The sequence below is a fragment of the Notothenia rossii genome, assembly GCF_949606895.1.
Source record: "Notothenia rossii genome assembly, chromosome: 6".
Taxonomy (NCBI): domain Eukaryota; kingdom Metazoa; phylum Chordata; class Actinopteri; order Perciformes; family Nototheniidae; genus Notothenia; species Notothenia rossii.
The window spans coordinates 35,471,381-35,497,088 of record NC_136909.1 but is presented as its reverse complement, the minus strand read 5'-3'; the positions used below and the strand labels follow the sequence as shown (position 1 = coordinate 35,497,088).

General features: G+C 41.9%; 2 protein-coding genes across 5 annotated transcripts; one reads left to right on the top strand and one right to left on the bottom strand.

The window, feature by feature from the left end:
• The first annotated feature begins 1,883 nt into the window (after positions 1 to 1,883).
• ascc2 (activating signal cointegrator 1 complex subunit 2) lies at positions 1,884 to 17,196 on the top strand. 3 transcript variants are annotated; one of them, XM_079687833.1, is made up of 19 exons: positions 1,884 to 2,022; positions 3,277 to 3,382; positions 3,496 to 3,654; positions 5,602 to 5,775; positions 5,912 to 6,041; positions 6,188 to 6,255; positions 8,290 to 8,403; positions 8,876 to 8,988; positions 9,075 to 9,149; positions 9,235 to 9,339; positions 9,419 to 9,487; positions 10,467 to 10,541; positions 11,541 to 11,739; positions 12,312 to 12,508; positions 13,541 to 13,660; positions 13,836 to 14,060; positions 15,278 to 15,362; positions 15,662 to 15,753; positions 16,140 to 17,196. In XM_079687833.1, the coding sequence occupies exons 2-19, from the start codon at positions 3,299 to 3,301 to the stop codon at positions 16,312 to 16,314; spliced, it is 2,259 nt and encodes a 752-aa protein (XP_079543959.1). In that variant the 5' UTR covers positions 1,884 to 2,022; positions 3,277 to 3,298; the 3' UTR covers positions 16,315 to 17,196. The 3 variants fall into 3 exon arrangements, with proteins under 3 accessions (XP_079543959.1, XP_079543961.1, XP_079543960.1); XM_079687835.1 differs by having other exon boundaries at positions 1,909 to 1,927; XM_079687834.1 differs by lacking the exon at positions 1,884 to 2,022 and adding an exon at positions 2,102 to 2,277.
• Positions 9,691 to 25,088, bottom strand: rnf215 (ring finger protein 215). 2 transcript variants are annotated; one of them, XM_079687837.1, is made up of 10 exons: positions 24,676 to 25,088; positions 24,010 to 24,162; positions 23,843 to 23,914; positions 23,532 to 23,617; positions 23,170 to 23,224; positions 22,960 to 23,064; positions 22,538 to 22,654; positions 22,149 to 22,292; positions 21,618 to 21,720; positions 9,691 to 10,556 (listed from the first exon to the last, which is right to left on the bottom strand). In XM_079687837.1, exons 1-10 carry the CDS (start codon positions 24,913 to 24,915, stop codon positions 10,549 to 10,551), a joined length of 1,083 nt encoding a protein of 360 aa, XP_079543963.1. In that variant the 5' UTR covers positions 24,916 to 25,088; the 3' UTR covers positions 9,691 to 10,548. The 2 variants fall into 2 exon arrangements, with proteins under 2 accessions (XP_079543963.1, XP_079543962.1); XM_079687836.1 differs by lacking the exon at positions 9,691 to 10,556 and adding an exon at positions 19,677 to 21,135 and having other exon boundaries at positions 24,676 to 25,087.
• Between the last annotated feature and the right edge of the window lie 620 nt (positions 25,089 to 25,708).

Genomic DNA, 25,708 nt, shown 5'->3' with positions numbered 1-25,708 from the left:
GAACAGTAAGTCAACATTTCCCAGAGAGCTTTCTTTGAAATCACCAGGTAACGCTAAAAAACATTACATTTAGATTGTATGACAAAGTGTTTATTTAATATATCTGGCTAGCTATAGCTACTTGCTAACGGTTTAGCTTACCCCCGCGATTCAAAGTAACGTCAACGTAGTTGTAATTTATGCTTTGCTTACATGTTCGCATAACTTGGAAGTTTACTGATATTCACATACCTTGTTCACCTGGCTCAAGTGGTGGCTCTGGGGTTGTTGTGTGAGCCACCACTTGAGAATTGTCGTCTTTTTTAAGAAAATGTTTTCTTATGTCCATCTTCAAAAACTCTGAGTCCGACTGACAGTTTATTTTAAACATTGTCACAGCTCACAGGATAGGTACCTGTCAGCCAATAAGACAGATGTTTATTTCCGTTCAACTCTCTGGTTGGTCTGGTGTCTTGCCTCTGTTGCATTCACTGAACACGGGAAATTACATTCCTGCCGTCCTCTCTAGTGTCATGATGAGGTTCAGGTAAAGCACGGTTAATGTATTATATGAGTGACTCAATAATATAATACATGACTTTGAGAGTAGGCAATCTAGGCATATTAACACAATTAATTAAACACACTTATCACAGCGACGGTGTACTGAGATTTTTTATTTTTTTTTTGTTGCTAGGGGGCCCCTTAGTGCCTGCGGGGCCCTAAGCAGCCGCTTATGTTGCTTAATGGGTCGGGCCGGCTCTGCTTGTGTCACACACTGGCAGAAACAACAAACTCAGAGTTTTGGACGACGTGAAGATCTGATGCATTGATTTGTATACTTCTTGTTTTAAAACCGTCCATTGAGTCCGACAGTGTTACAGTAGTGCTGTTTAAGCTGTGAAGACGTTATACCTATACAGGTGTGGGTCCATTCAAATGTGGAGATAACCTTCACAAAGAAAACAAGTTTTGAGCGAATAAATCTGGCTAATCAAAGCGTAGTTTGATCAGAAGTTGTTAGTTTAGGCTTTGGCTGTAAATAAAGGCGAAGAAGTAGAAGAACAGAGGTTGAAATGAAGAAATCTTACCAGCCTTTTAGAGACAAATCGAAAATAGACCATCAGGAATTGACCAGAGAAGGTATGTGTTTTGGGAATATCCGTGAAAATGGCAAAAGCAGAAATCGGTCATGTCTCTGCATATGCTTTTCCATATCAGTCTATCATATAATACATTCAGCATGGTTTTCCATAAAAGCACACTTTTCCTTTGAACGAATGCAAAAACCACTAGTTGCTGGGAAGATAGGTTGGTTTGTTTGTTTGTCAGCTACTCGTTTATCTGATGAGTATGATGGAAATTCTTCTTATACCTGTATCTTTTTATTACTCAAATGGAAAGCAGTGTAGGAAGATAGACAGGAAAAAACAGAAACAACACGGTGTCCTTGTGGTGATAACCACAGCCTTGAGAGGATTGTCAAGCAAAGGTCATTCAAAAAGCTGGGGAGCTTCACAAGGATTGGACTGAGGGTGGAGTCAGTGCATCAAGAGCCACCACGCACAGAAGTATCCAGGACATGGGATACATGTGTGCATTCCTCGTGTCAAGCCACTCCTGAACCAGAGACAACGTCAGAAGCGTCTTGCCTGTGCTAAGGAGAAAAGGAACTAGTCTGTGGCTCAATGGTCCACTTGAAATAATTAACTTTGTGTGAAATGAATCTATATAATATATTAGTTTCCTTTTTTAATAGAAATATTGAACTTAATCAACCTTTCCACGATATTCTTATTTATTGAGATGTACCTGTATATAGATAGATACATTTATCTTTTGATAAATGAACCCTCTTGTGCTGCGCTCTGGTGCCCACCAGGGGGCAGTAAAGACAGGCAACTGTAAAAGACAAAACAACATTACGTCACTTCCGGGCAGGACACAGGTGATTAGAAACGTTAGGAAACTGAAACTGTAGAAAGCTGCTACGTCTTTTTAGACGAAATGGCTTTAACGATTTATAGGCAGTCACATTAAGAGGTGAGCATATTTATTAAAGCGTTCATTTCCGATAACGTTTCAATTATTGTACATACGAGTCACAAAGGGACGGTCCTGAAGTCACTGGCAGGTTAGCCACGTTACATTAACGTTAGCTTCTCTCCATTCATTGCCGAGCTGTCAGTTCGGTAACTTGGTGATTAGCTGATAGCTAGCAGGCTGTCTCATCTGACTACGCATGAACCTACAGTCTCGATGTAAGCAGACTTGGGCTGTTACGTTGGTGGTTAACAGGTGGCTATATTCTATAAGCACTCGTAACTAACATTGATCTAACTAGCTAACAGCAAGTTAATTTGGCTAACTCTCAAGCTGTTAGTACTTTATAAACCGCTGCTGCTAGCTAGCTAGCAGAAGTTCCCTGCTTCAGCAGTTTGGACACGTTCCAACTGCTAATATGTCAGAAGAAGGGAGTAATACACGATGTCCCTATATTACCTGCATCCTTTCCATTGCAGGGTGTACAAAGATGTACTGCTCCCGATTAAACATTAGATTAAAGACATCGGGAGATACAGTATATACTTTCCATTACTATACAGTGCAGAAAAGAAGATGGAGGTACCTTTCAAAACAACACATTGAACGAATGAGCATAAGGTTCAAACATCAGTACACAAGACAAGGTACAGACATATAGTTCATTCACACATATATAGCACAAAGACGATACAAACAACAATTATAAATAAATGCAACCAAATGTAAATGTACCCTCTTAGACTAAGGATAATACAAAAACAATCTGATTATATATTACTTCTTTGCACAGTTTAGGTTTTGGTTATGCTGTAATTCTGTGGGACTGGAAGTATTTCAGTGTGATTAAAAGTAGTTGTAAGTGATATAATAAATGAAGGTGAGTAAAATGACGTGGCCTGCTTTTAAAGAAGGCAAACAAATACGAGAGATTATAGTTCTGTAATTGCTCATTATATTTAATAAAGTATAGACAAAACAAACTCTTTGTTTTAAAAGAAAAAAATGAATAATCCATGACAGGTTCTGTTTTTGGTGAATATAATATCAATCAAATCACAATTCTGTGTTTACAAAGAGTTTACAAAGCGTGTTCTATGATTTAAAAAAAGTACACTTTTGAGCTGTCAAACTGTAACTATGACATGACAAGAGCTACCTTTAAAAAAAAACACACAAAACTACAAGTACATCGAAATAAAGGATGTACCGAACAAAATGTAATTGAAATGTCTTTGTGTTGTTTTGATGTAGAAGAAACTAAACAGGGAAAGCCATGGCCTGTGCCCAAGTGCCACTGGATGAGCAGCAGGTGACTGAGAAGGGCCCGCTAGGAAAAGAGCAGACACTGCCTGCATTGGTGAGTCATATCACATCATCTTATACAAAAGAACAGTCAAAGAATCACCTTACTCACCTTTCACAAGTCAAGTTGTATCAGAAGGAAAACATGTGCCTTTTGTTTCACATCAGCACCCGGCAAGGAAGGAGGACCGTTTTTTTGTGCCTTACAAATCCCCTCCTGAAGACGGCTCTCCCGCTGAGGTGGAGGAGTTTTTGGAACATGCCAAATTCATCACAGAGGACCTGGAGTGGCTGCTGGCACTGCCCCATGACAAGTTCTGGTGTCAGGTGAGGGGCCGTTATCATTAAGATACAATATCATAATACTCCTCAGTGTTTCCCCTAAGATGGAGTCATAGCAGCGGTGTTAAGGCACGTGGGCCCAGCATAATGTGAGTGCGGAGCGCGTGGAATTTTTTAGTGTGTGAACGTGCGAAGTGTGCCCCGCCAACTTGTTTCTATGTGTCAGCACAAGAAAAGCTCTTGAGGCCTAGTACCAGGGCCGGTTCTAGCCAATTTGCTGCCCTAGGCGAGATTTTATATATAGAGAATAAATAAAAAATCCCTACTAAAGACAATACACTACAAAAACAGAAACTTATTGACATAGGTAATATATGTCAAAATGGCTTCAAATGTATTCATTATTGTATGAACATGTTTGAATTGGGGGGTGGACTTCACATCCTCTAGTGGGGTCCGGGGGTATGGCCCCCGGGAAGATTTTTTTGAACATTTTAAATTAAAATGCTTCAATCTGGAGCACTTTGAGCAGAATTACTAGAGACTAGACCTAGGGGGTACAACTCTAAAACACCCATATGAAAAAGATCGGTTTACATTTTAATAATCAAATAAGTATATGAACATAACCAATAACCTACCTTAGCCAATAACAAATACATGTAGCTTATTTGATTTTTGTTGTTCATTCATATCTTATTTTACCAGTTAACATTTATTTATTTATGCATATTTTTTATATCTCTCCAACTTTAAATGATATTTTTGGATTACTGTCCTAATTTGTGGGACTTGTAGTTTATGGACACTGTTCTGAATAGTTTGATAGAAATTATATTTTTTGCAAAACTCTCGCGTGCCACATAAAATTAGGGGGTCATCTCTGTGAGCCACAAAAGTGTATGGCAGCTAGGGGTGTAACAACTAATCGACTTAATCGATTAAAATCGATTACCAAATTAGTTGGCAACTAATTCAGTCGTCGATTCGTTGGTGACGTCATCACATGTGTTCTACACCCCGTTAAGCTCCAACGTTATCGCTCTTTTTTATCGGTACAGGAGACATTTAAAACATATGTCATATGTATTATTGCTACATAAACATTATATCACAGTCTTAGTGTCGCGAACTCAGTTTCTAATATGCAATATGACTACAAAATGCGTCTATAATGTATTTTCGATCTTCCCAATTCAGACGAGAGATCTCTCCCCCGCCTGCTTGCGAGGGGGCGGGGCAGTTTACACACACAAGCAGGAGATGGCGGAGAGAACGCGCTCCAAGGTGTGGTTAAACTTTAGCCGTCTCGATGTGGACAATGCTCGTTACCAAAAGTGCAATAACAGTTTATCATATAAAGGCGGTAAAACGAGCAATTTGTCTAAACACTTAGCAAAAGTGCACCACATTCAGACGGAGGAATGCACCGGGTTCGACTGTCTTTCTAGTAGCTCTGTAGCCCTGTCCACGAGTAACGTTTCCACGTCAGGTGTTATGTATGCTAGCAGCAACACACAGTTAACTCAGTTATAAAAACATAGGTTAATGATTAGAGGTAACTGAGTTATTTTGTTAAAGTTTCAGCTATTCGGTTTACAGTTCTGTCATCACATTATTTAACATGATTTGTTAAAACATTGTTGTTTCTTTTGATGTGAAATATTATGCATTTAATTAAAATAAAAAGCAATGTTAGTTTTGTTCACAATTTGTTTAGTTAGTTTACCTTATTTCTTGTCAAAAGAACCGTTAATACTATCGTTAAAAGGACCGGATCGATAAGCAGTATTGATATAAGTAGTAGTACAGTTAAAACCTTAACGATCCGAATAATCGATTAATCGTTTCATTAATCGATAGATTAATCGATTATCAAATTAGTCGTTTGTTGCAGCCCTAATGGCAGCAGAATAAAAAAACACTGTAGATTGAGTCATGACAGCTAAAATAGTTGTTTCCCTCCCTTCTTTGCTCCTTCTCCTCCATCAGGTGGTGTTTGATGAGACTCTGCAGAAGTGCCTAGACTCATACCTGCATCACGCCCCCCGTGGCTTGGACCTGGCCACCATGCCCTCCTCCCCGGCGGTTGCAGACATGCAGCGCTGCGTCCACAGGGCGGTGTTCCTGACCTTCCTCAGGATGGCCACACATAAAGAGTCCAAGGTAGGAGCTGCAACCAAATGTGAAGAAAGAATCATTTATTGATCACTAAAAAGACCAGTTATAGTTTGATTAGTAAACACTTCAGACAGCACTTTTGTATAGATGTAACACTTGCTGACTCTCCCTTCTTCTTCAGGAGAGCTTCCTCACTCCGTCTGTGTTCGGAGAAATTATCTACGAGAACTTCCTTTTTGACATTCCCAAATTTCTGGATCTGTGTGTGCTCTTTGGGAAGGGCAACAGCCAGCTGCTGCACAAGATGATAGGTGAACTTTTTATTACGGTTCCATTTGAATCATTTGAGGGTATTTTGATGGGAGATGTATCCATTAGATGAATAGATGTGGTGGAGACTCCTAGCTTTTATTTGTTCACTCTTTGGTTACTTTGATATTGGTTTTCACTTTTTCAGAGAACATCTTTACCAACCAGCCGTCTTACTATGTCGACCTGGATGAGACAGTGCCCACTGTGTTACAGGTGAGGTTATGATTACAAAACACAGCTGCATATTTACACGAAAAGTGCAGTAGAAACTTTCGGAAAAAATATTGCATGTTATTTTGATATATTATGCTAATTTCCAGGTTCATATCAGTATGTAGTGTCTCTACTGTGACGTGTTTACAAGCTTTAATGTTCAAACAGCTCTTTATTTTTATCATGCTGCCTGTGCTGCAGCACCTCTTTTCACCCTCTGTCTGAAACCAGAGCCCAGTCTGCTCTGATTGGTTAGCTGGTCAGCCCTGTTGTGATCGGTCTACTGCCTTAGCCTATTATGTACGCTGTGTTGTAGTATTAGCCAATAGAAGCGCAAGTGTTAGTGATGTCACTATTTTACAGAGGAGTCAAACAGAGGCGTTTCAGGCAGGGAGTCAGGGGGGGAGAGGGAACTTTGGGATTTTTGCCTTTGCAGACCATTAACATGCACACAAACCGATATAACAAACTACAGGAAAGGGAAAGCCAAAAAAAGCACAATTCGGCCTCTATAAAATATTAGGAGGATGTCATAAATTAGGATTCTAGATTATTGTAGTTTTTAAGTATTATAGTAATTATTGTAAGATGTTATTGAAAATATATTATAATGATGTTTGATATTTGTTTTCTGTACCAAACTATTTTTGATCGAGTCTAAATAATACGATTTGCAGACCCAGACATCTGTACAGCACCACAAGACACATGTTTTTACTTTAAACAAATAATGTGCAGATATATAATTTGCTATTGGATATTGCACTAGTCGATATAGAGAATTCAATAAAAACTCTGATTAATGGAAAGAAATTAAAAACTCACAATTTTCCAATAACTGCACCCCAGGCATTTGAAAAGTGTCGTATATGTCCTACAGTGACATTGTCAGGTTTGGGTTGTAACGGAATACATGTAACGGCGTTACGTAATCAGAATACAAAAATCAAGTAACTGTATTCAGCTCGCGTTACATTTGAAAAACGAGTAACCTGATTACAGTTACTTTCGTAAACCTGAAGTGAATACATTTTGGATTACTTATTAGAATTATTGGTGGAAAGATTTCCTCACAACATTTAATATTCATTATTAAAGGTACAGCCGAATCATCACAGCGCACAAAAACTTTTACCGCCGCAGATGGACCAAAAAAGGGAGCGTTTGAAAAAAAAAGTGGCGGGTCCGCTCAATGAAACAATAACAACAAAACATGGAGGAACAAAAGTGTGCGCTTAAGTTGTGTGTGTGTAGAGGTGTGTGTGGTTAAAACACATCAGCCTGCGGCCGCCCTTTAGCCTTATGATTCTGAAGGTAAACACAGTGAAGGCGGTGCGTGAAAGGCACTGCACGCTCCTCTTCTCAGAGACTGAGTTAACCCTCCCGCTGCCTCCTGGCGCTGCAGAGATTTCATGAAGTGAAGGAGGTTTTCCTTCTATAAAACAGCAGATACTGTGAGTATCAATGACATGAATACATAGATCAAGGCAGACTGGTGCACACACTCTCCTGTTTTGCCAATCCGGTGCTTAAACAAATATAGCTCTACACCCCTGGCCGGCATGTCCTTAAAATGAAGTCAGAGTTCGACATTTTAATTCATGTCCTGCCAACACTGGCAGGACAGAAGGCGACAGGCCCGTTCTAAGCCGTGTCCCTCACTCCTCACATCCCAAGCTGCATCCCCAACAAGTGTATTATGTTGTTACATTGTTTCAGATGTTATGTTTCAGTTGTGCTCTTGATATGCCATTAAAACAGTAAAAACACGTTCAGTTTCCTTTTGCTTTTTGTGTCTCCTGTACACCAAAACATACCCATCTGTGATGGAAAAAGAAAGTAACCCAAAAGTAATCTAAAAGTAATCTGATTACGTTACTTTTTTAAGACACGTAACTGTATTCAGATTACTTTCAGAGCCATGTATTCAGTAATCAGTAACTGATTACATTTATAAAGTAACCCTCCCAAACCTGGACATTGTAAATGACTCTCCTCTAATTCTCTCTTTCTGTTATCCTCCATTGCCCTTAGATCTTCGACACCATCATGGATAAGTGTGGTCTCCATTGTGAGGGGGCCGCAGCCATGGAGCCGATGAAGCTGAACGCACACAAACAGCCCACTTCCATGACCATGTGCCAGCAGGTAACACACACACACACACACACACACACACACACACACACACACACACACACACACACACACACACACACACACACACACACACACACACACACACACACACACACACACACACACACACACACACAGATCCTACGTATTTTAATATCCAGTATGTATGTGTTCTCAAATACAAATATAATTCAGACTGTTCTTGCACGGAGACAAATCTGCAAGAGTGACTATTTATGTAAAAAGTAATTTTATAAAATATAAGGTGAATGAGATTGATGAATGAATCTGGCTTTCCTTAGAAACTAGGCTAACCAGCACCATAATAATAAGACACCTTATTATTATTATTATTATTATATAAGGCCTGCCCCTTATTCTATTCTATAAAACTGGGTCTCTAAAAGTGAATTTAGAGATACCAAATCACTGCTGCTTCATGTCATTGATAATAAATGTGGTTGTTTTTTCTCTGTCCCAGGATCTGGTAGATCTTGTTCTGTACCTGTGTGACTCCACCACCACCATCCATGCCTTCCTGGACATCTTCCCTGCCGCCTGCTCCAGCTTCCACTCCCACGGCTTCCTCAGCAGGTAACCAATGGACTGACCCGGTAGTACCGTAGCCACACCTTTCACAAAAGCTTCTCACCACCACTTTGTTTTCGTCTCTCTTGCAGACTGGTCTCGTTTTATGAGAGCGCTGTGCCCGACCTGGAGAAGGCGGTGAGGAAGAGGAACTTTGATGCTACAGGGTGAGTTTCTGCTGCATTTAAAAAACTTAATTAAGGCCAAAAGATTGACACCCACCTATGAATAATGTCCCAAACCATGCTTTAGTCTTCAGGAGGACTTGTGGAAAAGGCTGTCTCACTCCTGTCGTAAGATAGTGGAGATGGCCCAGCTGCTGCTGCATCACACCTGCCTGCAGCCCATCCTGGAGGGGTGAGACCTCTCTACATGCATCTTAGCAGAATTGACATCCACATGCAAACATTAACTCGCTGCATTTGTTCTCTTGCAGGGGCGAAAACATGCAATCATGTGCAGAGGAGCTGCTACAACATTTCACATCTTTTTTACCTGAGAAAAGGTAAAACTACTGGTTCTGAGGGGTGGGGGCTTTTCCAAAGTGGGTTGTCTCACTTTTTCTATCTTCTAATGCAGCATCTACAGTCACTACTTTGACCTTTAGCCTTACACATGTTTACTCTGACTACTGGCATCACAATGTAGCTGTGAGGAAGTGTAGATGTAAATTCATGACTGACCGGGTCCCAATAATGACAATCTCAGTTCTCCCACAGATATTCACTTTTAATATCCTTTTAGTCAAAATATAGAAAATGTGAACTTTGGATCTGTGTTGTTTGACGTGCGATACAAGACACAGCAGCTTTTAGGCATGATAACAAATCAATCAATCAATCAATGTTTATTTATATAGCCCAATATCACAAATGTTACATTTGTCTCAGTGGACTTCACAGTTTGTACAGAATATCAGTATGACAATACGACACCCTCTGTCCTTAGACCCTCACATCGTACAAGGAAAAACTTCCAGAGAAAACCCAGTTTAAAGGGAAAAATGGGAGAAACCTCGGGGAGAGCAACAGAGGAGGGATCCCTCTCCCAGGACGGACAGACGTGCAATAGATGCCGTGTGTAAATTGAAAAGATAATACATTTGCAACATAGGTAGTCCAAATGTTTGGAAATGCATGTGTGTATAATAGGAAGATGAATCCATGAGTATATCCATCCAGGACTTATGATCCAGGACCAAAGCCACGACTCAAGATCCAGGACTCGCAATCCATGACACAGGACCGCAGGATCATCCATGACTCCGGATCCCGGCGTATATAGACACCAAAAAGAAAGACATTTGGGGAAGCTGGGTTAATCGGAACATGAGATAAATGATAATGCCTGATGCCGATTCTTTGTTTTCACCTGAAAGTGGGCGGGGCGATTATTTGGCCGGGTAGTGACGTAGCGCTGCGCTCATCTTTTGAGACACAATAACAAAGTGCATGATGGGATTTCCTTTTTCTTTGTCCCCTCAGGTTCTTGTCAGACTTTGATGAGCAGTTCCCCATCGCAGACTACATCAGCCTCCTACAACAAGCCCTCCCTGTCATGTATCCTTCACCGCTCTACAGGAAAAAAATATATTTTCTGAATCGGTTTCTACCAGATAATAACCATCTTTTCAGAGTTCATGTTTTTGTTGAGCTAGTAGAACAAATCAAGTCAAATTCGGGACAAAGATGGAACAACCATTTTATGTTTCCACCGGGTAAAATGTTCTCTTGAGTGTATGGGCAGCATTTGGTTGAATAAGAGCCACATAGCTGATTTTTCTGTGTGCCGCCTTCTTTTTCCAACTAATTCCATGAGAACAGAGCACATGCCTCGCAGCAGGAGAAGCTTCTTTTCAACCTTGTGTTTTCCATATCATAACAAAGACTGAAAAGCTCATTTGTTTAAGCAAACAGCCAGCTGCAGGTGAGTGTGAGAGGAAGCATATGACGGTGGGGCTAGCCGCTATATGGTGAAACGAATATAAAGTAGCACAAACAACTAATAAAATCCATGAGTGCAAAGCTAGTCCGTCATACAGCAGCAGTGATACGTTGTCAAGATACTACTGTCAAAGAAACAATATAAAAGCTCTGGGAGCATTTTTTTTAATGAAATGCTGGGAGGACGCTCTGCCCAGTGCCCAGCCTGCCAGAAAAAGGCGCCATGTGGACCAATCAGCAACTATTTAGAAAATCAATGGTGTAGGTTTATAGAGCCCATATAACCACATCAGATTTTCGTTGAGCTAGTAGAGCAAATCAAGCCACATTTGGGACAAAGATGGATAATACATCTTGTGTTTGCAAAGGTAGAAATTACATTCAAATGTTACACCTTTTAATATCTAGGGGCATAGTATCCCTTACCACCCTCTTTCGGACCGCAATTGGTAAGATGAATATTGCCTTTTCAATAAGATCAGGTCAACCACCAGTGTTAGTGGAGGGATATTCAGGATGGACGAATGTTCTCACAGCCATACTGTAATATTAGCAGCGGTTAATGCTGTCTGCAGTATTGATGGTTTATTAACCCTAACTGCCTGCTCCGATCAGAGATGAGACCCGGACCTCCTACCTGCTGCAGGGGGTGCAGAGCGCCTGGGACTCAGTGGGCCACCGGAGGCCACACAGCAACAGTCAGTATCAGGGAGCAGCGGGCGGTGCTGCTGAGGCCCGAGAGCCAGAGAGAGGGGGGGAGGGCCTGAGGGGGGCCGAGGCCATGGTGGACGCTCCCCGAAAAGAGAACAATGTTGTGAGTTCTCTAATTGTTATCATATATCTCATAAGCAGCATGTCTTCATTTGTCTTGCTTTTTTCAACATTCAACATTCAGTTCACATGACTAGTGATAGTGACTACTAACGAGTGTGCGCATACACACTATTTAATGAACATATAGGTTCAACTTCTGAATTATAAAAATAACAAATGGAAGAAAGAAAGCCATAAAGCAGATTCAGGTAGGAGGCGTAGAGATCCACACTTGAAGTATTAGCCTACTGAACAGTACAGCTTACAGGGAAGAGATAAGAGCTGATCTTTAACAACAAACACTATACTGCAAACTTTTATTTTGTTTTTTAACATTGTTTTCCTGCTAGCAATCCTTTGTAGAAATGTCTTTTTTTATGTAAGGGAGTATTGCAGTAATGTAATCCAGTTACATGTCATTATTAACTCCCAAAGCCTGTATATATGTATATCTTGGTTAAACAAAGAAAACCCATAAAAAAACTATTACTACTATAATATTATAATCCATTTCATTAAAAACTGAAATGACAGTAAGGATAATGAAGTCTCTGCTGGTGATACCCCTCTCAGGGAGCGGTGTGTGCGGTGAGCGAGGCGGAGCAGGAGTCTCTGCTGACCTGCATCAGGGACCTGTTGCCGGACCTGGGTGAGGGTTTCCTGCTGGCCTGCCTCAAGGAGTACCACTACAACTCTGAGCTGGTCATCAACAACATCCTGGAGGACCGCCTGGCCCCCAGCCTGGACCAGCTGGACCGAGCCATGCCCAGGTGACCCCACACACAGGGGGGCCTTTACCTAAAAATGCTCATTATTTATTATTGCCACATAGATCGGCCAACACATTGTACGTAATGGCCTAAGAGGCGGGACATATCTACGCAGTTGAGCAATCACAACAGAGCCGGCCAGCTAACCAATCAGAGCAGACTGGGCTCTGGTTCAGAAGTGCTGCATTGGATTAGCTTGGATTATGAAATCTTTATTGACAAAGTTTGTTAACAGGCGGTTCCTTCAATGATGTTCAACAGGCAGCAGATTATTGTTCAGTCATCTGTCCTATGAATTAGGCTAACTCAATTTTAAGCTAGTAGCATCAAGAACGTCTGTGTAAGTGACAGCCTGTCCGTACAAGCTTAAAAAACGTGTTTATCATCTCAATATGGCGAATAGAATTATATGTTCTGAAAGCCACACTTTATTTAAAATCAACCTGAACCCCAAAATAACTCAATCACAAGTTTTATTATCTCGGAACGCAATTAAAATCTGTCTGATTTTGATAGAGAGGGGCACATGTAGTAATAATAATTGCTTTTAGTTCAAAAATGTCACTTATTTTTGCTACTCTAATTTCTTATTTACTCCGATGGCGTTGTCATAGTAATGCACGCCCCTACGCAAATCACGTATAATGTATTGGAGCGTTAGCGAATCGAAAATAAGTTAACAAAGGAGTCCAATGGAGGGGGGGGGGGACTCGACTCCCTCTGGAGGATTCTTTAGGATTTTAATCTTTGCAGACCATTAACATGCACACAAACCTCTATAACACACTATGGGAAAGGGAAAACCCCCAAAACCATAATAGGGCCCCTTTAACAAGATGAAATCTTCAGCATTATTGCTTGTTAAATTATATATATTTGATAACTTAAATTGCTGTTAATACTTTTTGGGACAAACTCCACAAATGATCAAATCTATTGCAGATGATTTTTAGAATGGGTGTAGTGAATCATTTGAAGCCAAATGAGTCCTCAAAGCCGTGTTTGACTCCCGTTCTTCTTCTGTCCCTTCAGGCCAGTGGTGGAGCCGCTTCCAGATGTGCTGAACGTCAGATCCAACGTGTTCGATGATGACGAGTTTGACGTTTTCCGCCGAGACCAGGTGGACATGTCCCGCATCTGGAAAGGCAGGAGGTAAAATGAGCCCAGAAAGGATACTCCTCTTTATGTGCTTAAAAAACCCCACCCAAAATGTTTAGTGAAAGCAAAGTAGGATTCTTAATAACGCTAAAATAATTTACATATTTAAAGAAAGAAGAAAAGGTGGGACTGCCTGTGATCTGCTCTGTGTTTATTATAATTCTTGCAGGAAAGGGGAGAGCGCCAAAGAGTTGCTGAACGACAAGCAGCACATAGCGGAGCAGAAAGCTCGCTACCTGTCCTACGAGACGGTGGTGGACGAGGTGGTCCTGGAGCCTGGAGAGAGCCCCGAGGCGTACGGCCTGGACGACTACGACGACGAGTACGACGACACCTACGACATGGGCCAAGTGGGAGCCAACGACACGGACGGAGACAGTCTGCTGAGCAGGAGGTACGGCACAGTGTATGAGGGGAAGGGGAACCTTTCAAAGAGGACATATTATGCTGCGTTCACAGCGGACGCGATGCAATGTTTGGGGGCGGCGCGATTACATGTAAAGTCAATGCAGAGACGCGGACAGACGCAAATTCGCTCCAACGGCAAGCATGAAGCGGTGTATGCGAATTCCGTGGCGCGATTGAAGGGGGCCGCGACAAACGCTCAAGTTCAATTTTTTCAACTCGAGTGTCATATTCGCATGACGAGATCTCGTGGTAGCCAATCAGCGGTGAGGATCTCAGCCTGCCGTCACTGACGTTCAACCAGAAAACATCAGCCGTTAGCTGTTAGCTGTCAGCACACAGAAATCTGTTCAGAAACTGGACAAAAGTTAAACAAGTACAAACCACAGACTGTCTGTGTCATGGTGAATACAGTCGCTGGTTTATTTATGTCTGTATGCCGTTGTTGTGAGTGTGGAATGAGCATACAACGTTAGCTGAGCCTGGTCGACCCAATCTCCATTCAGAAAACACGCATTTTAAAAGGTGTTTCGCCTGCCGTCTTGTCTGCAGACTTGTCAAGCATTAATTCATGGTTTTTACTAACCGGTATCAGTATGTTGTTACGTCAGCATCATTTAGAAACGTGTATTACAATTTAATCACGGTAAAATATGTTCATTTTGGTGTAGTTGTAGCCCCCGAGCCAGCGCGTCTTGTTTGAATGACGCGAGTAAACACAGCTGGCAACCGCGGTGAAATTCGAGCGATTAGAGCGATGCGAATATTCGCATCGCGTCCGGTGTGAACGCAGCATTAGGCTCACACTCTGTCGGAAACCAGAGTCTGCTCTCATTGGTTAGCTGGCCGGCTCTGTTGTGATTGTTCAAAACTGCTGAGAAATCCCACCCATTAGACTATCATGAACAATGTGCTAGAGTGCTGGCCAATTGAAGCGCAAGTGTTACATAGTGATGTCACTATGTTACAGAAGTAAACAAAGGTGTCTAATGTAGTAAAACCAAATGAAAGAACTGAGTGGTCATTAGCATATGTTGCTAACCGGGTACGGCTAGGAGTGGGGGTGGACTTTGGTTCCGCATCATACAGTGTATTCTATCAACTGACACGGACTGTTACAGCCATATCTAATGCAATGCTGTCTAAATGAGGAATATGATGATTCTAATCAAATGCTTTTCATTTGAACTTTGTATTTCCTTGCAGGCCTTTCACTGTCCCACAAATCCTCAGAAAAGGAAACAAACCAGAATTTGAGGAGGAAGAGGAAGAGGAGGAAGAACCACTACAGGTACCTACTGAAATAATTCCATGATGGCAGATCCAACATTACAGAAAACTTATTTTAGACCTAAAGCTTAGTGATAAGATTAAAATCTTTTCTTCACGTTTTATCGTTACAGTATTTTTGCATGTTGCTTAAAATTAAGACCATATGCAAAGCACAGGAATGTATTTCAAACATACCATAAATAATAAACTACCCTCTGCTGGGCGAGGCATACAACCTGAAGCCGATAATTACAGTTTTTGGTTTCCTTTGTGCCTTTTCCAATCCCGTGTTGACATGTGAATCTATTTTCATTTCAGAACAACGTAAACAGGGACCAGTTTGTGCAGGACCCGGCTCTGCTGAGAGAGCGGGCAGAGGCTCGAAGAGCTGACATGCATCAGAGGAAAGGGTAAGACTCTCCAGCTGGAAATCCATCCAAGAACAGTCTTCATGATAAATAATGCTTCTCTAGATTTTTCCTCATCCTTTTTCCCCTCTCAGTAAGGTTTATCTTCTCTTAATAAATAACAAATTGAGGTTAGAGGCTGGAAGAGCCCTCTAATGCAATTTAAAATACTAAATATACTTCATATCAAAGGATATGATCTGAATGGAAATACAAAAAATAGCAAATCACAATAAAAAACAGTGACTATGCAGTACTTAATTTCGAGAACATTTAGTTTTGACCTTGGATAGAAGCATACTCTCGCTGTATTAAATAAAAGTCCTGTAGCTCTTCCATTACTGCTTCCCTCCACACTCTGTTCACTTCCCTCCATCCCTCCCTTCCAGTTTCCGGCCGGAGCCGCGTCCCAACAACGTGGTGGGCCAACCCAAAGGCCAAGGACAAAAGCAGGAGACGGTTGTGGACCGACGCAAGAAGGAGGCCAGCAAGGGCCGCGGGGCCAACCACAACCGCCGCAACATGGCCGACCGCAAGAGGAACAAAGGCATGATCCCCTCCTGAGCGGCAGCACGGCCCGCTGCGAGAGAGACCAAAACACAAGAATGATAGACGGAAGGCGGCGGAGGTGTGAGTCAGTGAAGGGGAGGAAAAACTGGGGGCGGGGGGGTTGTTCTGTGTTACATTTTGAGCCTTTAGTTGTCCCCTCCATCACACCTCAGCCCCAAAGACGCTGTCTTAGCTCAAAGGAAAAGCCGCCAAAGGTTTTGAGTTTTTGGAAAGTTGTAGTAGTTTACAGACTTCCTTCGGCAGGGCGTTGTGATCAGATGCTGTCTGATGCTCTGCTTTTAGGGTTGGAGCCCAAAGGACTTACAGCTCTTCGGCCCAACTGATTTTCTTTTTATAGCTCACTAGAAGCCAAAGTCCTGAGTGTCAGCCAGAGATTGTGGGCAAAGAATAAGACATATTTTTGCCAAGTAACAAATCATTTATTATTAAGATACAGATTGAAAGGCTGAAGTTCCTTTGACATCATCAGATAAACAGAACATAGGAATAAAAGGAGGAAGTGTCCAGGGTTAAGGAGAGACTCTCTTCTGTAGCTGGAGGAACAGTTACCTAGTTAGTTGACCTGCTGAAGTCTGGACATCAGTGCTGCCCTTACTCATCCTGTGGGAGGAGCTGGCTGCACGCACTTAATAACATCTACCCAGTTCACAGCACTGATGTCCAGTTTTCAAAGAAATATAGCGAGAGAAAACCCTGATGTTTTGGAAGCACGTGCCGTACAGGGGGAACCTCCAACATGTGACCATGATGCAGAGAATATTTTCTATAAAGAGAACAGATCTATCAGAGCATTTTGAAACAAAAATCTCATGTAAATGCTTTCTGAAGTTGACATTGAAAATCTAAAACCAACGTAAAATAAATACAATAAAACCCTGTTTGACATCCTTCGAGTCATCTTTAACCTGTTAAGCCCGAGAGGCCCCTAATCCGGGTCTGGCGGGTAGTTTTTTCATGAAACTGTGTCTCAGGGCTTCTTGATATTTAAAAAAATCTATTAGTGTCATACTCACTTAACGGTTAGAAACTCAGCTAACTGAAGATATGAACCATTTTTACCGAAACAAAGCACAAGTCTCACAAGAAGCGTCTAAATTAGACCTGAACGAGAATACCCTTATTACTTATCGTAACTGCACATACAATATATCAGATTTAAAGCTGAGATTCCACAGATTCTATAGGTATTGGTATCATCACTGAGCGATCAGAACTCGCGACAGGGGAAGCAAACGCAGACATCACAACACTAACGGCCAGTCTACACTACAGGCATCAAAAAATCTTGATGCTGGGCGTGTCTGAAGCTTGGCGATTTTTTGCGACCAACAACCAATCACATGAATCTCCCGCCCCCGACATACAAAGCAATAGCAGTGTTAAAACGAAGTAAACTGGATATAAACTCTCCAAACAGGTGAAAAACCTACCAGTTTCACCCACTGTCTCTGCCACCTCCCTCCATGCCTGGTTCCTCCGGTTTGTATCCCGGTAGATAGTTCTGGTCGTAAAGAACCGGGTGATTTGCTATATCTCGTTTGGAATATGAGGAAATGAACTGCGGTCTGGCTCTCCCAGCTTGCACGCGGTTTGTTTGGCTAGCGCTTGCACTGGCGGGATTTGCATAAACGGGATTTGATTGGCTGATGCCAAGCATCGAGCCTCAAAAGTTGAACATTGTTCAACTTTTGATGCCGATAGATGCTCGTGATGCTTGCAAAGCCATGCCATGCTCCCCACAATGCAGTTCGGCGAAGATTAAAAATCTTCTACGTCACCCCATTCAAGTGAATGGGAGAAGCTTTGAAAGAGATATGGAAAATCCACCCAAATGACCCCAGAAGTGTTTTTTTTTCTTCTAAATCTCTCTAAAAACGTCACATTTCACTTGTTTTGCATCAATCTCTTGATACAGGGTACTTATTAAGGGACACTATCATTTACATTTTTTTACTATGTTCAATCTGAATTTACATTAAAATAAAAAAAGAATCTATATTGATCCTGACTCCTCTACATCCAACTCACAGGTTTATCATTGCTTTGAGAAAAAGATTATGCATTTACCCCTTTTTAAAAGGGAAGATATGGTCATTTGTTCTGGGAATGTCATTTTCGAGCCTGAGACCTGAAAAACAGGCTCGGGCTTAACTGGTTAACTCCTTTTTATTTCACAGTAGAACGCGTTTTTGACTTCATCAAAGTATGGATGCTAGTGATGGGAATTCCGGCTCTTTTTAGTGAGCCGGATCATTTGGCTCGGCTCACCAAGAAGAGCCAGCTCTTAAACGGCTCTTAATTTTACCACATATACCTTTTATAATTCGATCAAATGTAGCCCTGTTTTGACTAATGATTTATATGTGTACACATATATCACTTACAGTATTCAATAAATCCTTTGTACTGAAAAGTAAAAATGACATGTTTAATATAAATGATTTGCTGTGGCCAATTGTTTTCATTGCATGTACAGACCCTTGTAACTCTCTGATACCACCCAATGAATGCACTGACTTGCTCGTAGAAGCACGCTACACAAAGCAGATAGCAACCCCTATACAAACTTTAGCATAGACATTTGAAAAAGGACAGCTATTGTATCGACATTTTAAATTTGTATTTAAAGAAAAAGCCCAAACAAAACAGCAGGGCTCTATTTCAGTATTAACTAAAGAAAAAAAGACAGCAACAGATCTAACAAATCAAATCTTTGCTGAGCCTAAAGATAATCATAAATAAATAACAATGCTCAAAACAGCAGCATCCAACAGTCTCTAAAAGGATATTATATCCTTGGATATTACATGTCACTGCATGCACGCACGGAGCACCCGCAGCGTGGAGACATATCATTCTGTCTTGTATTACTTAACCAAAAAAAAGAAAAGAAATGGCTCTTTCGCGGGCGCGAGCCGGCTCCCGTCGTTCACTTAAAAGACCAACACATCACTAATGGATGCACCTTTAAGGCAGATTTGTATAATCAGTAATGTGATAACAAAACTGAGCTACATCATAAGGCAGAAATGTTCAAACCATAGCTTTGTATATGCAACTACTGTCATGTATATTTAAGAAGATGTGTTTAAGGTCTCCTACTCTGCTGCACTTAATTCATATAGCATGGTAAGGACAAGTGGAAAACCCTTTTTCCATATCTGCCCCAACTAGAGAACCTATCGACATGCTAGAAATGTTATGTATGTTAGAAAATGATCATCAGAAAAAACCAAAGTAAATTATGTCAGAAAAATACTTCTAATGTAATAAACAGCATTGTACAGTATACCTACAATTATTTGTATCCCGGCTCACAGAGCCAGGATAAAAGCCAAAGACTGAGGACAAAGGCGTTTATTTTTGCCAAGTAAGAAATCATTTATTATTAAGATCCAGAGTGAACGATTTGAGTTCCTTTGACATCATCAGATAAGCAGAACAGGAATAAAAGGAGGATGCGTCCAGGGTTAAGGAGAGACTCTCTTCTTTCTGTAGCTGGAGGAACAGTTACTGGCCTGCTAGACATCAGTGCTGCTCTTACTCTCATCCTGTGGGAGGAGCTTGTGAAAAACCTCCCTCCATGTAACGTTCAAGTGCTCTAACGTGACAACATCTACCCAGTTCACACCACTGTTGTCCAGCCTTCAAAAATAATATAATGAAAGAAAAATCCTCCTGATGTTGTGGAAGCACGTGCCGTACAGGCATTTTGTAAAAAAGGGAAACATGTCAATTGGAAAAACCAAGAACCTAAAATAAATATAAGACTACGTGTTCGATATCTTTCGAGTTGGAGTCATTAACTTTGTTTCACAGTACAATGTGTTGATGACTTAATCACAGTCAAATGTAGCTGGGTGTGTTAAACATTCAAATACATGAGATTATGTGTGTCGTTGACCTCTTTCATAATGTCTGAGATGAAACAGTGAAATCGGTTTGACCCTCAGAACAAAACTGTTAAGGCTTCTTAACACTAACCGTCTGATAAGGAAGAAATTGATAAACAACATTAAAAATGAGGAAACAATCCAACGTAGCTTTGATTCTCTACAAAATATTAACCTTTTTAATCATTACTAATAGTTACTAAAAACGTACACAAGTATAATTAAGGAGATGCGTTTGAGGTCTCTGTCTCTGCTGTAGTTCAGTCACAAGGCATGGTAAGGACCCATTCTTCCACATCTGTTCAAACTATAGAACCTCCGCATTTAGAAGCAAAGCGTGGACACTAGTTTACACTCTTATTTAATATGGTGGTTGTTGACATCAATTGGACCTAAAGTGAACTTTAACACAGTCCATCGATTCGTCCCTGCTTCAAACATGAAGCATGTACTCGACAGTAATCGCTCCGGTTTAGATCACCGGATGCCTCGTTGCTGTTTGCAGGAACAGAGCAGAAGTGGTTTGTGTGTCACTGAGCACGAGAGCACATTAGTCATATCTGCCCTGCTTTACATCACACATACAAACAGATATGTCCACAAATATACAGTAACATGATCCCAGGAAGTAGTACTGTTTACACACAACAGCACTTCATATTATTGTGTTAACACTACTACTGTTCGTCTGTTTCTCTTTCTGACTGCACCCATGCTAAGGACAGATATCAAAATCTGACCCCTCCACAGTCCAGACGCCAGCAAACTGCTGTTTAGTCTTTATTAGTCCCTCAATCCATTGCTTGAAGGAGGAAGCGGCGAGGTTTGGAGATAAAAAAGGGCTACTTGAGTGTCACTGAGGAAGAGACCTTGTTCCCAGAGCTGGAAGAGAGGCGGCGTTAACTGTCTCTGCGGACGCTGCCTGAAGAGGTTCAGTGAGGAAAGGCGATGAAACAATACATCAGATTTTATTATAGTATGTCAAACACACATAGTATAGCTAAGGGGTTTTAATCTATCAAACGGAGGGTCAGTTGTTCAATCCCAGACCAAAGCTAAAAGTATAGTATGTGGGATGAAAATGAAAATATCCCAAAAAACCACATAGTAAAACATTTTGTCCAACATGTAGGTATAATAATGGAATGGCATTGTATAGCATGTCACAAAAAAGTAGTATTCTACAAAAAGTCCATAAAGGCCATAGTATAGTAAGTTCAAAGTTATTTGTATAGTTTCTAGTAAAATGCTTTAATGAAACTGCCATTAGAATGTCTTAAAAAATAGTCATAATTAGTAGCATGGGCACTTGCTACAAATTATTCAGTGACATCGCAGTTCTCTGCTGAGTGTAGGAGTTGAAAACCTGCGCCCTGAAACATCAGACAGTGTGTAGTCACTCACCGAGGATGCTGCGTTTGCACAGAGGACAGGTGTGGTGCAGCAGCAGCCAGGGGTCCACACACTCTTTGTGGTACTCGTGCAGGCAGGGCAGCACCCGCAGGCACTGACACACACAGGAGACACAGTCAGGAGAGACACACACACAGGACACACACACAGGAGACACACACACACAGGAGACACAGTCAGGAGACACACACACAGGAGACACAGTCAGGAGACACAAACAGGAGACACAGACAGGAGACACACACACAGGAGACAGTCAGGAGACGGAGACACAGACAGACACACACACAGAGGAGACAGTCAGGAGACACACACACACACACACACACACACACACACACACACACACACACACACACACACACACACACACACACACACACACACACACACACACACACACACACACACACACACACACACAACTGTAACACACCACTGCAGAACCACCTGAACATCTGTAGCCCTCAGAAACCCTTCCTGAGTCCTTGAACATCACCCCTCCCCCACCTGTGGTCTCACCTGGTTGTTGTTGAATGGCTCCAGACACACCGCACAGTTGTCCGCCTCCCCCGACTGGGAGGGGTCACACCACGGTTTGGGCTGGAGGTAAGTTTTGGTCTTCAGGGACGACATTCTCTTCAGGACGTCCTGTTTAGGAAAGAGCTGAAGGACGCAACGCAGCAGAACATCACACGTTTTATAGAAGAACTGTGTGATAGATTATTAAAGCTTGAGCAAAAATGCATGTAATTGGGATATAGTGAGCATACGACTAGTTGTGTGAGGGTCTGTTAAATGAATTCAAGCTCACACTAGTGGGATATACAGCTGATCATTCTGTGAGTGTTTAAAGAAGAATATTATTGTAGAGACTGCTGAAGAATGAGTTCTACTGATATCCTCAGTACCTCCAGGTCGTCGTGGAGCTGCTGGTCCTGGTGCTGCCAGCGGGCCTGAACGATGACCCCGGTGCTGATGATCAGAGCCACCAGGAGCACCGTGTCCCACAGCTGCTGCAGGTACTTCTAAAGGTGTGGGGGGGGGAAGAGCAGCTCTTCAGCATCTGGATCACTGACACATCATTCATTCAGCAGTCTGTAGCACATCCATACTCAGAAATGGCCTCCGGATATATAGGAGAGCAGAGAAATGGATTTGATACTATTTGTGGAATTAGATTCCATTGGTGGCTGTGTAAGGAGTCCAAAAAACTTTTTTTTGTTACACACAGAAGTACTCCCAAAGCCCTTTAAACAGACCTTAATGTATTACATATCTCCAACAGGAGTTTAAACAAGTGAACCAGCCTGTATTGGTGCAGCTCCCCCACCTGGACCTGAGAGTTGGTCTCCCCCGTGCAGATGACCCCCTGCCACTCTCCGTAGGGACCCCCTCTGGACCGACCGCAGCTGGACCACAGCGTGAGCGTGGCCCCCTGCCCCAACACACAGCAGACGCTCAGCCTGTCATCTGCTCACTCACCACTGGAGGGTGCTAAACACTGAGAAACAGTCAGCTAACACTAGAGTGGGGGGCTCACCAGGTTATCCTGCAGGATCGTCTTGTATGTGATCTTTGCTGTAGCTTGAAGACCCCTTGAGAGAGAGAGAGAGAGAGAGAGAGAGAGAGAGAGAGAGAGAGAGAGAGAGAGAGAGAGAGAGAGAGAGAGAGAGAGAGAGAGAGAGAGAGAGAGAGAGAGAGAGAGAGAGAGAGAGAGAGAGAGAGAGAGAGAACTTAATCAGATAGTGTAACTCACATGAATGACAAAGCACTTGTGACAATGACCTGATTCCTTCAGAATATAGGGTATTTTGTTTCACATATGCACAATTGCTTTAAAGGAAAATGTCTATTTCCATGTGAGCAGATGATGTAATATATAAATAGTATGTTTTTCTGTACCTGAGCAGAGCTCCAATCAGCTTTGTGACATTTTCCGACGTCTGGATCACAATGATAGGCTTGGACAGCACCTGGGACAGATCCATCTGAAACAGACAAGGCAGATGTTAGAGAACTTTCATATGAAATGGTGTAATCCATCATATATGTTTGATGTGGCGCCTGCAATTCAGTTTTTTTCTGATGTGCAACTTCCAAAGAAGATTTCTAATGGATACACGCACAAATAATAACAATAAGAGTCTCCAAAGTATGTCAATGACAGGGTTTTACACAATGGAACACAGCTGGTTGAGGTTGTAGAGATTTACCTCACTGACTGTGTTTTGGTTGAGAGCGAGAATGATCAGGGCAGACGCTCCGAGGACCAATGCTCGCTTCATCTTTAACAGAAATGGTACATGTTTATTTTGTCATATATATCAGTACCAATGTGAAAAATACCCCAACAGACTAAGAACACATTGAAACGTCTTACTCTGTTGACCATTGCATCAGCGAAGGACTCTTGGTTCCCAGTGGAAGCTTTGATTTCGTCCATCTCCACAGGCACCACCCCGATCCACAGCTCCTGCTCTTTGGTGTCGTCCTCACCTTTTCCTCCATTCACCTGTGTTTCCTCATTCTGAACCTTAGGACAGAAAGAAGGCTTGACCTCTTTACTGGAAGCGGTTTCACAAAGGAGCTCCTCTGCAGTGGCAGTTCAAGGAGGAAACTTGTTTACTTTTGTTTGTTGTGACCATCATTTTAAACAATACCACCTACATTCACTCAATTTACTATTAAAATCGTTTAAGAAAATTTAGAAGTGATGGCATAATAATAAATATTCTACTGAATAATCACTGCTTTGTTTTGTTCATGTGCTGATACATCTCACGTTCCATTTTATTTCATAGGAGACATGACAGACAGATGTTCAAAATGAATATGGAAATGTTAAGATTAGGGTTATACACAGGTTTTAAACTAATTTCGGCCAATACTTTGATCTAATATCATACTAACGTTTTTACATTTTTTTGAATTAACGATAAGTGCCATCAATTATGCTCTTTTGGTGATTTACACATCTCCATGTTTGCAACAGTTCAGAACAGACGTGCAATGTTTACCATGATTTACTGCCCTCTGACCGACTCACCAGGACCAGCTCTCCCTCCAGCTCCTCCTGGTCCTCGTCCTGGGTCTCGGAGCTCCTGCTGCTCTCCCTGCCGGACTCCATCACCTCCCCCTGGAGCACAGCGCTGACGCCGGGCCGCTGCTCCAGGAAAACCTCCACCAGAGCGACCTGCTCCGCGGCGACCAGCAGCCCCGTCGGCCACCGCAGCAGGACGAGCGGTAACATTACCCAAAGACAGCACCAGCACCGAGCTAAAGCCATGACCCGAACAACAACAACAACAACAACAACACAGAGAGAATACGAAAAATGTGTATAAATATAAAAACCTAATCAAATGTCGCCCGTCATTTCATAGAAGCTGCCATCATTCCTGTTCGCCAATTAGCTAGCTGGACCACTCAGAGAATGTAAACAACGACAGGCAACTTCCGGACCTGACCGGAAAAAGCTTGAGGATTATCATCTTGTATACACAGCGGTAGAGATCATAGTTGTGACCTTTATACTGTCTATGGTTACGACGCATTACCACGAATTCAATCATATACTTAAATTAATACGCTTACTATCTAACATATTAAGTTGAATTAAAAATATATTAAGCGGTTATCCCGTTGATTTACAGTTACAGTTTTGAGTTTTCTTTTTACCTTTTCTGCTATCAGAGAAGAACGTAGCAAAGAGAGAGCGTTCCGTCCAGTCTATGGCTCTGTCCCATACTTCCCTCTTTGATTTAAAGCCGCGGTCCAGACCGTCCAGACACGCTAAAACTGGTGCGGTGTTTATTAAAATGTAAGAGTTGTGTTTGACGCATAGACTGTATAAATATAGGACCTCTGGTATTTCTTAGTGTTTAATGTTGGTTGAATATTTTTGAGTAAGTGAGCTCTGAAATTGAAACTGAAGACAACCAAGCTCATACTTGTTTCACTTTGCACCAACACACGATATAATGACGACCCAATATTAAAACAAATATGATGTGTGACGAGGTGCTCGCCATGTGTTCGCTATGCTAATTGCATCTGGTTTAATGCACAGTGGTTCAGCG